We start from the raw sequence: 13,221 nt of genomic DNA, 5'->3' as shown, positions 1-13,221 counted from the left end.
CATGCCCCTTGGACCGTGCGCCTGCCTCCCTCAGCGTCCTGCTGAGTGAGGCGGCCTGCAGCCCTGGGTAGACGGGTGACAACTGTCCCTGGCGGGAGCCGGGCAGCTGGGCGCGTGGGGGAGGGGGACAGGCCCAGGAGCCCTGCCGGGTGCTGTGAGTGACCAAAGAGAAACCCACAGAAATTTCACTTTCACCAAACGAGCTGCCGCATTAGCCTGACGTGTTCACTCATGACGTTGGAGATTGTATCTCACATTTGAGTGACAAGAATTACAAAATAAAAAACCCTTGTTTTGTTTCTTTTTATCCACTCAAGAGAGAGGGAGGCCGCCGTGGGGGCTGGGGGGCGTCAGCAGGAGCCAGGTGGTTGGGGAAGGAGTGTGGGAAGGCCTGAAGGGATGGGGTGGGCTGGCCTGAGCTGCCAGAGTTAGCGTGAGGAGTTGTCAGGTCAGAGTTCCAGAAAACGGGGAAACAGCATGTGCAAAGGACCTGGGGTGGGAGAATGGCAAGCAGGTGGGGGTGGGGTGGCTCAGCATGTGTCACGTGGCCGGGCTGCTCGAGCTGTGAAGACTGGACCTGGACACGGGGGGCAGTCTAGCGGACAGACACGGAACTGGAGGGACGGCCCTTAATTTTCCCCACTATTTGCATGTTAACCACAGTCAGGATCTCAGCCATCATGTTCCCTAGAGCGCCAACATGCCTGAGGATCCATTACATAATAGAGGGTTTCCTTTTTCCAGATGTCTGGCACGGAATGTTCTTTCCACGAATGTTCTTTCCACCAGACTGGGCAGGGGGAGGGTTGGCTCCGGCTGTGGCCCTTACCCCTCCCTGGACAGGTACTACTGAGTCTGGCCCAGAGGAACCATGAGCCCAGAAGGCTCATGCTCGTTTAAACTGGGCTGGGGTTGAGGGGACCCAGGGCCGTGGTTCCAGCCTCGGTGTCAGAGGCCCGGGCCAGGTCAGTGGGGCAAGGAGAGCTATGTGCAGACAGGGACATGTGGTGGGCTCACCTGCGGGCTCCCAGCTGGCTTGTGGGGTGCAGCGGCCCCGGGGGTACAGAGCACATGGGATCAGGCTGGCCCCCAACCTGCCCTGGGTTCTGGCTTTGTGTCCTCGAAGGCCACCCACTCAGAGAATGGGAGTTCCCTTTGTACCCGGCTTGACGGCAGATCAGATAAGCCTTGAAAACCTGCTGAGACACAGGATTGAGGCCGCCGTGGCGCAGGAGGACTCACACATCCCGCAGGACGTGGAGGCAACACGAAACACCATCCACGGAACGCTGACCTGGCTCAGCCCCAGGCGCCCGAGCTCTAACCGCCACCCCGGCTCTGGGCAGAGCCTGAGGGCAGCTCAGCGGGTCCCACCGGCAGGGGACAGGCCCCGGGGCTGCTGCCTTCTGAACCGGTCCCTGCAGCCCTGCCCAGACCTGGGGGCAGCAGCACACAGCCCAGGGGGTGTCTGGTTTTAGAGCAATCTGAGCGCGTAGGGGTGCTGACCCCGCCCACCCCAGACCCCGTGGGGGCGCGCGGAGGCCCTGGTGCTCCTCCGCGAGCTCACTCCCCCAGGAAGGGCCGCGGCAAGCACCAGCGTTCTCAGCGGTGGCTTGGCGGCGGCGGGGCTCTCCGCGGGGGCTGCAGCGGGCAGCAGGGCGGCTCCGCTCAGACCCCCTCATGGCAGCACGGCCACAGGGTGGTCCTGGGCCCAGGACTTGTCAAGCCTGCGTGCACGCACACGGGGGAGCCCGTGTACACACCAGCTTTGGGGCCGGGGGCCGGCCTAGCCCGACGACCATGCTTCCTGGCCTCTCCGCTCGGGCACCCATTTCGGGGAAAGCAGGTCACCGGCGCGAGCAGGAGGTGCTCCCGTGTTCAGGACGCCCCGCCAGGCCCAGGGTCACCACGACGACACAAGGTGCCCTGCCCACGGGGGCCGGGGGGCACAGCCCCTGTGCCGGCAGCGCCAGGGGCATCTCATCAGGGCCTCCGGGAGCCGCGGCTGCCAGCACAGCAGGCGGGCCCAGGCCCACGGAATCACCACCACCAGGGCAAGATGGCTGCTTATCAAAATACTTTATTTTAGGAGATCCCTCAAAAAAAGACCCTCCACATTACACAGACGCCCAACAACACCCTCAGCCTTTTTTTTTTTTTTGGTCTTTTTCTGTATTTTTTTTTTCCTTTTTAAATCAACTAAAACAATCTGATGCTTAAAATAAAAGACAGGAAATATTTCCCAATCGGACTTCAGTCAAGAATATATATCTATTTTTTGACCCTGGGGCCGGGCGGGGGCGGGGAGGCGGCTGCTCAGGAGCATGGGGCGCTCCCGGGCCGGGAAGGAGCACGTGCGGAGGCCAGGACGCAGGGCAGGCTGGCCGGCAGCGGGGAGGAAAGGCGGGCGGGCGGAACTGGGCACCCGGGGCTGATCATTTACATAAAACTGGTGCCGCGTCCTCGCTCCTGCCGCCGGCCGGCCTGCCTGCCTGTCTGGCGGGACTTCTGCTCTGGGATGGGGCTGGTTCAGTCTGGTCTGGTCGGGAGAAGACTGGGATTCAACATCATCTTCATCGTGTGTGGCTTCTTTTCCAGCTGAGAAACTTTTTTTTTCTTTTTTAATTTTTAAAAAGATTCACAGCCAAAATAAGACATTAACTTCAAAATCCAAGACGGCTGTGCTCACGCTAGTTATAAAAACACGAGAGTCTCTCACGGCGGCGGGGGCCGGGCCCGTGGGGCCCCTACACCTTCCCGGGGATCTTGGCCCGCTTGCGCGCGATGGCGTCCTCCACGGCTTTGAGCTGCTTCAGGAGCTCCTCGCGCCGCGACAGTGTGCTGGCCTTCCCTGATTTGGTGCCGCCGGAGATGGTGCTGGCAGTGCCGGCATCCGAGGCTTTGCCGGGCACACTTGTGACCTTACTGGAACTCTTGGACTGGGGAGACAACTGGCGTTTCCTGTGGGGGGGAGGGGGAGGCCATCAGAGGGTCTGCCATAAGCCTCCTGCTGGGCAAGGACGCGCGGGGCGCTGGGCAAGGACGTGGGGCCCTGGCGGCCATGGACACAGGTCTGCCTCCCGGCGGCAGCGGGCCAGGCTGCAGTGGGGAGTGCCCCTCCCCCGCCCTCGGTTGTGGAGCGTGAAGGGGGCACAGCGTCCAGGGCTCGGCCGGTGCCCTGCTGACCTGTCCCTCCTGCTTCTGGTGCTTCTTTGCGGCCTCCCCCTGTGGTGGCGAGAAATCCCATGGTGCTGACCCAGGAGCAGCCCTGAGGGCCGGGACATGTGGGGGGCTACACAGATGGCTGAGATCCCAAACCTGTCTGGACCACGACCCTGAGCAGTGGGGTGACAGGGAAGGGCCTCACAGCCGGCCTCCTGCGAGAAGGAAATCTCTGCCCTGCTTCCGGGGCCGATGGGGAAGGCAGGAGAAGCCGGGAGCACCTGGAAGCCTCGTGCCTCAGGGCCCTCGTTCTAGGACCTGCTGCGGGGCAGGAACGCTCTGGCTAGCCTGCCCTGAGGCAACGGTGCCCAGGTGGTGCGCCCAGGGCACGGGTGGGGCACTCACCTGTCCGGCGGGGCCACGGGCACCTTAGAATTCTGGCCTCTCTGCCGCTCTGGCTTCGGGGAGCCGAGTCTCCCGCCTGACTTCCGGTCCCGAGAACCTGGATGACACGGGACGAGGTAAGACCACGGTCCCAGCCCAGAGTGGGCTGCTGTGCATGGACAGGGTTGGGGCGGCCTTACCGGATGCCGGCGACCCCATGCCAGAGACGTGGCAGCTCAGTACCGCCTGCATGTTCTCACAGGAAGAGGCAAAAGGCAGAGTGGGTCAAAGGAAGGGACAGGGCAGTGCCGGTCACGTCGGAAAGTGAAGCCCCAGAAGCCCACGTAGGCCGAGGTCAGGACAGGCCAACGAGCTCCCACTTATCCAACACAAAGACCCTCATCACTCACACCTTCGAACTGGGAACCAACAGGCAGGGGAGCATAGGAAAGAGAAGTAAAATCAAGAGGCCAGGGGTCCAGTGAGCGCGGGGGCCTGTGTGAGGGCGGCGGGCGGGGGTGGTCAGCGCCTGGGGAGCACACAGGCTCTGGCACCAGCCGGTTCTCGGCCCAGGCGGGTGTGCTGCAGTCCCGGGCTCAGCGGCACCGGCAAGGGGCGCCCCCTCTGCCCTTTGCTTAGGGAGGAAGGATGGCTGTGCGTCGGCAATCAGAGCTGGCCAGGCAGAGGGCCCGCAGACAGCCGGGGCTGGACTGCGTGCGCAGCAACGCCGAGCCCCCCTGCCTGCCCTCTGCCCGCCCCCAGAGTCTGCACACCCTGTGCCATCATGGAGGACCGAGCCACCGTCTGTCAGCCAGACACTGAAGACATTTTCAAAGAAAAAAAAAGTGACACTCCTGATTTTTGTTCGTTGAAATGTAGTTATTTTTCATAAAAAAGGTTATTTGTGTTAAAATATAATACTTTTGTTACTGTTATTTTTAACATTAACAAACGTTGACATTTTTTCCGGAGTTTCAACTTCTAAAAACTTAACATCGATGGACGGAACCACACGAGCGTTGGTTCCTTGGGGCCCACACTGAAGAGCACACGGGGTCGTGGCCCCTCCGCCCCGCTGGGCCCTGCAGAGGTGGGCAGCTCACCTCGGTCTGGTGATAAGTTAGCCCGCTTGGCCGGAGGAGGGCTCTGCCTGTCTTTGTCCGAGGGTTCGTAACGCTTCCTGCTTCCTTTCTCGGCCGCCTGGCACAATGGAGGGGGCACAGTGAGCACGGCTGGCCATCGGGCAGAACCAGCCCCCCGCGGGAAGCAGGGAGCACAGCGGTGATGGCCTCACTCCCACATCTGCTTCCACTAGCCCCTCCGGTGGGTGCCCACGGGGCCCCGAGGGAGGGAAGGCCCAGGGTTTCGGGCCTTCGTTCTCGGCAGCGAAGGTGCCCGCAGAGACACCGTGTTCCCTGGGGGCCACCAGCCCCGGAGAGGACCCCGAGGGACTCAGCATCTCGCCCTCCCAGTCCTAGGGAGCCTCGGGGATGTCAGCTCACACAGGGCCAGTTACACGGAGAAGGGCCGGGGAGAGCACCCACCACCCCCGGGATGCTCTCATCTCCCAGGACATGCTATTGGGCTTCGCCACCCGACACCCACGCCTCCCCCATCAGGGCAGCAGGACAAGCGGGCTGATGTCCAGCCACCGTTCACTGGCCCCAGGAACCAGGATGCCCCCCGGGGAGCGGGGCTCCCGGAACTGCCACCAGGAGTGCCCACGGCCTCACCTTGTTCAAGAGCGTCAGCTTGATCTCCTTATGGGTGACGAACGTGCCCTGCTGGGGCTGCCCGGGGGGCCCCTGCTGGGGGGCTGTGGGCTGCTGGGCTTTACCTCCAGCAGAAGGCTTTGAGGACTTGGGCAGCTGTGCGGACGAGTCCCTTTTCCGCTTGTCTTCTTTAACCCCATCTTCTTTTTTAGACTTTCCTGCCAACAACAAATGCTAAGTCACAGTCACCATCCTGGCACGGCGGTCTCCTGGGGGCCACCTGGAGGGTGGACGTGCTATCAGCCAGGCCACGTGTCCATGGGACAGAGCTGGGAGGTTCCTGCGCTTTCCTGTTTAACCAAGTGAGGCAGTGCACACACCCTCTTTCCATGAAGGGCCTGCCCGCCTCTGCAGCCACAATGCCCAGGACACGAGGAGCCCCCTGTACCTTTCTCCTTCTTGGTCTGGGCTGGGGTGGGGGACCGCGAACTTGCTGAGGACACGGGGCTGGCCAGGTCTGCGTACATGTCGTCTGAGTCCACGCTGTGCACCGAGCTACTACTCGACGTGGCGCTGGACACCGAGGAGACGCTGCTCACGCTCAGGGACCTGGACACACACAAGCACGTCTGCACCCACGTGGCCCCGACGGCAAGATGGCCAGGGGCCAGAGGCCACGGGGAGGGGGGGCAGCCGTGGGTGTCCACATCCACCTTCCCCAGCCTCCAGTTTCGAGGAACATGTACCACCTAACCGGAAACTTCAGGGGGTAAGGCGGGCGGTTTAAAGGTGCCCCACAGTGAAGGCACACCCCAGTCACAGAGTCGAGGGCCCGTGCACGAGAGAGCAGCCACCCTGTTTGCTGGGCTGGGACATACGATGAGTGACTAGCTGTGAGTGAGGCTGGTGACGACAGAGCTGAGCGCCCAGGCTGTGAGGCCCGAGAAAGGGGAGGGTTTTGCCCCGCAGCCACACCAGAGCCCCAGAGCAGAGGTGCCCCGGCCCCGCACGCGGCTCCGGGAAGCACGGGGATGGCGGCCAGCTCGCAGGTGCTGCTGCCACAGCCCGCGCCATGAGGACGACGTGCCACGCCGCGGGCCGCTGAGTCCGAGTCCGGTCACTCTCCGATAACACCGCAAGGACCCAGGCAGAAAGGAAGGGCCCAGTTCTGTTTAAAGGCGGGGTCTTTAAACCTCTTTGAGGAAAATCTGGGCTGCCTAGAAACGAACGAGAACGTCTGCTCTGGGATCTACGGACTGATCTGACAGTGTCTTCTCTTCCAGCAGCTCGATGGCAGCACTCGTCCCTACCGGACCGGCCGCGACGGGGCGCCCCGAGCACGACGGGCGGGGGGGCAGGGGCCGGGGCTGTGCCGACAATGACCTGGATCTGGAGCTGGAGCCGCTGTAGCTGCTGCCGCTGCCGCTGCCGCTGACAGTCCGCCTGCAACACAGACCAGGCCCGTCTCACCAGGCGGCTCGCGGGGCGTGCGGTGTCCCCTCGGAGCGAGATGCCAACCCCGTCCTCGGCGTCCTGCAGCAGCCCCACCTCCTTCTAGGGGAGACCTGTCGAGGGGCGCCTGCCACCCGCACAACCACACCTTTTGTGCGTAGGCGCTCGCACCTCCCATCGTGGTCAGGGGAAACCGAGGCTCAAGGACGCGATGTGACAGGACAAGGACTGAACAGCCCCCCCCCCCCCGCCCCAGCTCGAAGCCCGTTCGCTCACCTCCTGGGGGGGGTCCTAGCTTGCCGCTCCCTCCTCCGGGCTTCCCGAGGGTCTCCTGGCTTGGCGGGCTCGGGGGCTGGAGCAGTGGTTTTGGGGGCCTGTGGTGGGGCTGGAGGTGGGGCTGGCTTCTTCACAGACTTCTCTCTGTGACAGGAGAAGGGGGGAGGGTCACACCCGGCCGCACAGGCGGAGGACGGGTCCATCTGAAGAGCCCCCGAGAACCACAGAGCCGGCGCTGTGCTTCCTCAGGAACGTGCCCCCCGGCCCCCTGCCCTGCTCACGGGCCAACGTCCGAGGGCGCCAGCACCGCTCACATGTGGGACCCACACTGCAGTATAGAGAACGGCCCCAAATTTTCTGTGCTGTCAGTGTGGGAAGAATACCCTGCTGAACATTCTGGTAGCACCGAACAGTCACAGTTCAGGTGGAATCAGCAGGAAACAGTCTTGAGCAAAAGCAAGCCACTCAGCACAGTGCCGGGGGCGAGTTAAGACCCGAGCAGATGAAAACGCCCGCACAACCTGCCACACGGCTGCGGTGTCTGGGTTGGGGTGGCCTCACGTGTTCGCTAAGCCCGTCAGACGGCACAATTCAGATGGCTGGGGTGCCAGGCATAAATTATGCCTCCACACCGCTCACTTTCTAGGAGGGGGCGACTATGGTTCCTGCAAACTCCTGAGGGCTGCTGGAAGACTTGCTCAGGAAGCAAACGTGCAGCGTGGAGCGCTTCAGCGCCGGCCACCCGGCAAGTGCCAGGCTATCGGCCGCTAAGTGAGCCACACGCGTGAGGACAAATGACAAAGCAGGGCGGCGCTGGCGCCACATGTGGGCACGCAGGCCCGTCAGCTCACACGTGCCCCGGCCTCGCCCTGCAGGCCGCAGGGTCAACTCCACCACTGGCTGCCTTTCCATGCTCTGCACTACTCAGGAAAGGAGCCCACTTTCATTCTGGGGGGGGAGCGTGGGCACGGCTGCAACCCGAGACACTGCACGCCACGGGGTGTGACATCTGTCTGGTAAGTTCCAGATGTTTCTAACTTGTCACGTTAGCCACAGCTGTTGATGAGGATCAATGGGAACCACTCTCTAGGAGCAGTAAATGCGAACAACGAGGCCAGTCTGGTGGGGCCCCCATTCTCCACGTGCCCTGGACACAGCCCAGGAAGCACGATGGGAACCACCTCCGTCCTGCCCCCTGGAAGAGAACAGCAGGGATTTGCTCCTGGCAGGGGAAGTGGTCTAACCCCAAGGAGCACGGCCACCACCATGGACCACATAGGGGTGCAGGCACGCTGATGTGCGTGTGGCCTCGAAGTCCACATGTCAAGAAGCGAGAGGCTAAGTGTGTGCCCTGCGGTCCCCAAGCCTGATCCCCCAACACCTTTGCCCACCCGCCAGGGGTTCTCACTGGGACTTCTTCACAGATGCAACAGGAGGGAGAGAGAGACAGAGAGAGAGCAGGAGAACCTGCCTGACGGGGCACTTACCCTGCTTTCCCAGGAGGTGGAGCCGGCTCCCCCTTGGTTCTAACAGGTCTGTGTGGGGAAGGCGTTGGAGACGGGGAGGGGGACGAGGAAAAGGACCGGGACCTAGGGAGGAAACCGCGGCATGAGGAGGGCGCACCACGGTGCCCTAGTCTGCACTCGAGCGAGCCCAGACACAGAAAACGCTACTGCAAGTCTCCACTTAGCTGTCTCAGATTCAAAATGGATTTCAGATAGTTCTTGGTCCTTTCCTAAAACACACTAGAGGGGAAAGGAGTAGCCAGGCTGATGGGTCCTGCAGAAGGCCTGGAAGTCATGTGGGCAGGGTGGGAAGGGCACACGCTCTGCGTTGCTCAGGAAGTCCAGCAAGGACATGGTGACACAGGTAGGACAGAGGGCCAAGCGAGAGAGCTGGACACTGAGGCCTAGGGGGCTGGAAGGTGCGGGGTGGGGAGCGGCCGCGAGCAGCATGAGGTCGGGACTGGCCAAGCCCGGGAGTGTCCCTGCTGAAGCAAACGGTGACGGGCTCCAGTTTCAGGTGACAGCAGCATGGACAGAGAGCCCCAGGACGGGGGTGGGGGGTTGGGGGGGTGGTGCGGGGAGCTGGCCAGGTAGTTCTGGAGGCCGGCCTGGCCAAGCTAGGGACTCCACTGTCCCATGATCCAGCACCACACCGCACAGGAGGCAAGCCTCCGAAAGGCTCCCGGGCTGTTGTTTTCTCCCGACTTAGAAACTGTCGTGGACAACTCCACATTTTCAGCCAAGCAATGGCACCAGGTAAAATAAAGTGGGGCTCCTGCAGTGACACACACTGAGGTTCTAGAGACAGAGAGGCATGGAGGAAACGCCTGGCTCTTCCATCCTGACGCTCGCTTCGCCTGGCTGGGGCTACCCACCAGGGGAGACGGGCAGGGCCACCCCCACTAACTGCCAAGAGGCTACAGCCAGATGGCGCTGCCCTGTGCCACCGCCTGGTGTGCGCGTGGTCTTGGTCACTGACTGTGACGATGAGGTCTCTGGTCCAATCCCGATTGTGGCCTCCCGGCGGGGCTACAGCGCCCTCTCTGTGCGGAGACAGTGGAACTGGGGGGTACGGCCTGGAGGCCCCCACGCGGGCAGTCCTCCACCTCCACCTTCCTCGGGCCTTGGGCCTCTCCTAACCAACGCTGAATGGGGTGAAGGGGGTCTCCCCACATGGGTGTCCCCTGTAGGCAGGGCATGTGGGTGCAGGTGCAGTGCTGCCACCTGAGCTGGCTGGAAAGTCAGAAGCAGCAGACGCAGAGCCTGAACGGTCCTGTTAGTTGTATTAATCAATGACCTAGTTCCTACATAAATGACAATGAAGAATTCTCTAAAACTCCAGAGTTTATCTATTTTCAGTGGGAAAAATACACATATTGTTTGATCTTTCTAGAAACGTCCAACAGAACTTTCTGTGAAGATGCAAATGTCCTCCATCTGGGCACTCCAAACAGGGCCCACGCACTTTAAAATTCTAACTGAAGGAGACTCTGCATCACCACACGTGGCCAGTGGCCCACTGGACAGTGCGGGTCCACAGGACATGGCAACAGTGGCCTTCTGATTTCAGCACACCCACAGCACAGGCCGCGTCGCTGCTGCTTCTGAGCCACCTCCCGACACGTGCTCTGTGCCCTGAGCCCTCAGCGCCTGCAGTCTGTTACCTGGCGATGCACCGCACATTCCTCCTCAGAAGTTACCTCGAAGCACAGCTGAGGCTGTTCTGAGAGCAGCTGAGTGCCGGGAAGGACACCGTCGAGCCCGACCGGACACGGTGCAGGCGCCCGGGCTGCCCCGGGCCGCGCCCGGCTGCGCCCACACTCACCTGGACCGGCTGCCTGAGAACGAGCTGTGTCTGGAGGAGCGGCTGGAGTAAGAGCTGTAGGAGGAGGAGCGGGAGCGGGAGCGGGAGGAGCCGGAGCCGGAGTACGACGACGACCGCGACGAGGACCTAAGTCCAAGCACAAGGTGGGAGAGGGGCCAGTCCTCCTCCGCGCCAGCCTGGCCGCTGCTGCCGGCCTGCTACCCCGATGACGGCCACACGTCCCGCCATCCCCGTCCGTGCACACCTGCCCGCCTCCCCGCTCCCACCCGCCCTTGGGACGCCCCTGCGGGCGTGCTGCAGTCCAGTGCCCTCCTGGCAGGACTCAGGTTCAGAAAGCAAGATGTGGTACGGGTGCTCCCTACTGCCGGCGGACAGTTCCCAGGCCCTGGCCGGACAGAGCCAGGACAGGCGCGCGCCCCTGTGCAGACACACCTGCAAGTTCTCTCTCTGCCCGTCTGCGTATGTAATGAAAGCCCTGGCGACGTCGACGCTAACCTCCCCAGTCCCTGTCTAGCATGGCGGCCTCCCACCAGCCACCTCATCCCTGTTTGTTCAGACCCAGTGCACACACGGGAGCCCAAATGCACAGGAGAAAGAGAGGGGCTGACTGCATGACGGGGCTTTTACGCCGTCCTTCTGGCCTTCTGCCTCGTGGGGTCTCTCCCAGAGGGAGTGGGCGGGGTCTCTCCCAGAGGGAGTGGGCGGGCTCTCTCCCCTTGCTGGCCCCCTCGCCGGGTCTGTGCTCCATTCTGGGTTGCCAGCATCCTGGCTAAGGTCAACTGTTTATTTTGGGGGTGTGAAGCCTTACTGAGGTTCTAAACATCAGTTTTGCCTGCCGCTGACGCTCTAGCACCCCAGTTACTCAGTAATTCTCTGCTGGACAAACAGATGCCTCTTTAGTCCTCCTGACCGTCCTCAGGCCAGGACGACGCAGCCCTCCGGTGGCATTTATGAACCAGTCTTTGTGACCGGCCAGCCTCCTTACCTGGAGGAATTGGAGGCAGAGGCCGAAGAGGCTGATGTTTTCCGACGCCTTCGTGCCCGGCTAGGGGAGACAGACACCCCGAGTTTCTTCTTGGGAGACTTGGACCGGCGCCAAGGGTCCTTCCACTCGTCTGCTCGCTTCACCTGCGGGCCTGCAGCGGCGGCCTCCTTCTTTGGTGGCTCAGCTTGACGGCTAAAATCACAGAAGCGTTAGCCACTCTGGGACCATCCTCTATGACAGCAGTGCTGTTCGGTGAAGGCAAACGAGAGGCAGGATGGCGGCATGAGCTCCTGCTTCAGGGGAAGCCTGACAAAGAACGAGTCGCCTACCGGGGCAGCAAGTCCTCCCTTGGTAGTGGGGCTAACTCCACAGACAGTCTCCACGCACTCATGTCCTTCCTGGAGGAACAGGTCTTTCTCCTTCATGGTAACTAACCACACCGGTACTTACTTTTTTGGGTGTAATGACTTACAGAATTCCCCACCATACTGCAAACTCTGGGAAGGACAAGGGTGGCCTTGTCTAACATGTCCTCTCTAGAGCTGGCATGCAGTGGGCACGAAACAAATACTGAGTTCAAGGGCAATAAAGTACTTGTTGCCCTCAACTTATGGCCACTAATCTTCGACAAAGCAGGAAAGAACATCCGATGGAAAAAAGACAGTCTCTTCAACAAATGGTGTTGAGAAAATTGGACGGCCACATGCAGAAGAAAGAAACTGGACCATTTTCTTACACCAACACACAAAAATAGACTCAAAATGGATTAAAGACCTAAATGTGAGACAGGAATCCATCAAAATCCTAGAGGAGAACACAGGCAGCAACCTCTTTGACCTTGGCCACAGCAAATTCTTGCTAGACACATCACCAAAGGCAAGGGAAACAAAGGCAAAAATGAACTATTGGGACTTCATCAAGATAAAAAGCTTTTACAAAGCAAGGGAAACAGTCAACAAAACCAAAAGATAACCCACGGAATGGAAGAAGATATTTGCAAATGATGTTACGGATAAAGGGCTAGTATCCAAACTCTATAGAACTTCTCAAACTCAATACCCAAAGAACAAATAATCTAGTCAAGAAATGGGCAGGAGACATGAGCAGACACTTCTCCAAAGAAAACATCCAAATGGCCGACACATGAAAAAATGTTCAACATCATGAGCCCTCACAAAAATTCAAATCAAAACCACATTGAGGGGCACCTGGGTGGCTCAGTCGTTAAGTGTCTGCCTTCGGCTCAGGACACGATCCCGGGGTCCTGGGATCGAGTCCCACATCGGGCTCCCTGCTCAGTGGAGAGCCTGCTTCTCCCTCTCCCACTCCCCCTGCTTGTGTTCCCTCTCTCACTGTGTCTCTGTCAAATAAATAAATCTTAAAAAACAAACAAAAAAAACCCAACCACATTGAGATATCACTTCACACCAGTCAGAATGGCTAAAATTAACAAGTCGGGAAACAACAGGTGTTGGCGAGGATGCGAAGAAAGGGGAACTCTCCTACACTGTTGGTGGGAATGCAAGCTGGTGCAGCCACTCCGGGCAACAGTACGGAGGTTCTTCAAAAAGTTAAAACTAGAGCTACCCTACAACCCAGCAATTGTACTACTGGTTATTTACCCCAAAGGATACAAAAATACAGATTTGAGGGGACACATGCACCCCAATGTTTATAGCAGCATTATCAACAATAACCAAACTAGGGTAAGAGCCCAGATGTCCATCAACAGATGAATGGATAAAGATGTGGTGTGTAAGGGCGCCTGGGGGGCTCAGATGGTTAAGCGTCTGCCTTCGGCTCAGGTCATGATCCCAGGGTGCTGGGATCAAGCCCTGCAACGGGCTCCCTGCTTAGAGGGGAGCCTGCTTCTCCCTCTGCTTCTGTCTCTCACGAATAAATAAATAAAAAAAAAATCTT

At 60.2% G+C, this 13,221-nt stretch overlaps 1 protein-coding gene across 5 annotated transcripts in view; it reads right to left on the bottom strand.

The window, feature by feature from the left end:
* Window positions 1-2,064: 2,064 nt before the first annotated feature.
* ZC3H18 (zinc finger CCCH-type containing 18) overlaps window positions 2,065-13,221 on the bottom strand; it is a 60,230-nt gene continuing 49,073 nt past the window's right edge. For all 5 annotated transcript variants that reach the window (XM_088027533.1, XM_088027532.1, XM_088027534.1 and 2 more), the window contains 10 exons: window positions 11,302-11,493; window positions 10,317-10,442; window positions 8,474-8,575; window positions 6,987-7,130; window positions 6,642-6,701; window positions 5,707-5,867; window positions 5,280-5,476; window positions 4,650-4,746; window positions 3,568-3,664; window positions 2,065-2,961 (listed from right to left, as the gene is read on the bottom strand). In XM_088027533.1, coding sequence (XP_087883659.1) covers window positions 2,748-2,961; window positions 3,568-3,664; window positions 4,650-4,746; window positions 5,280-5,476; window positions 5,707-5,867; window positions 6,642-6,701; window positions 6,987-7,130; window positions 8,474-8,575; window positions 10,317-10,442; window positions 11,302-11,493 — 1,390 coding nt within the window. In that variant the 3' untranslated portion in view covers window positions 2,065-2,747. The remainder of the gene's footprint in view (window positions 2,962-3,567; window positions 3,665-4,649; window positions 4,747-5,279; window positions 5,477-5,706; window positions 5,868-6,641; window positions 6,702-6,986; window positions 7,131-8,473; window positions 8,576-10,316; window positions 10,443-11,301; window positions 11,494-13,221) is intronic.

The sequence above is a fragment of the Eumetopias jubatus genome, unplaced genomic scaffold, assembly GCF_037043125.1.
Source record: "Eumetopias jubatus isolate StellerSeaLion01/CBP00866 unplaced genomic scaffold, mEumJub1_p1.0 scaffold_10, whole genome shotgun sequence".
Lineage (NCBI taxonomy): Eukaryota > Metazoa > Chordata > Mammalia > Carnivora > Otariidae > Eumetopias > Eumetopias jubatus.
This window is presented reverse-complemented; position numbering and strand designations above follow the sequence as displayed.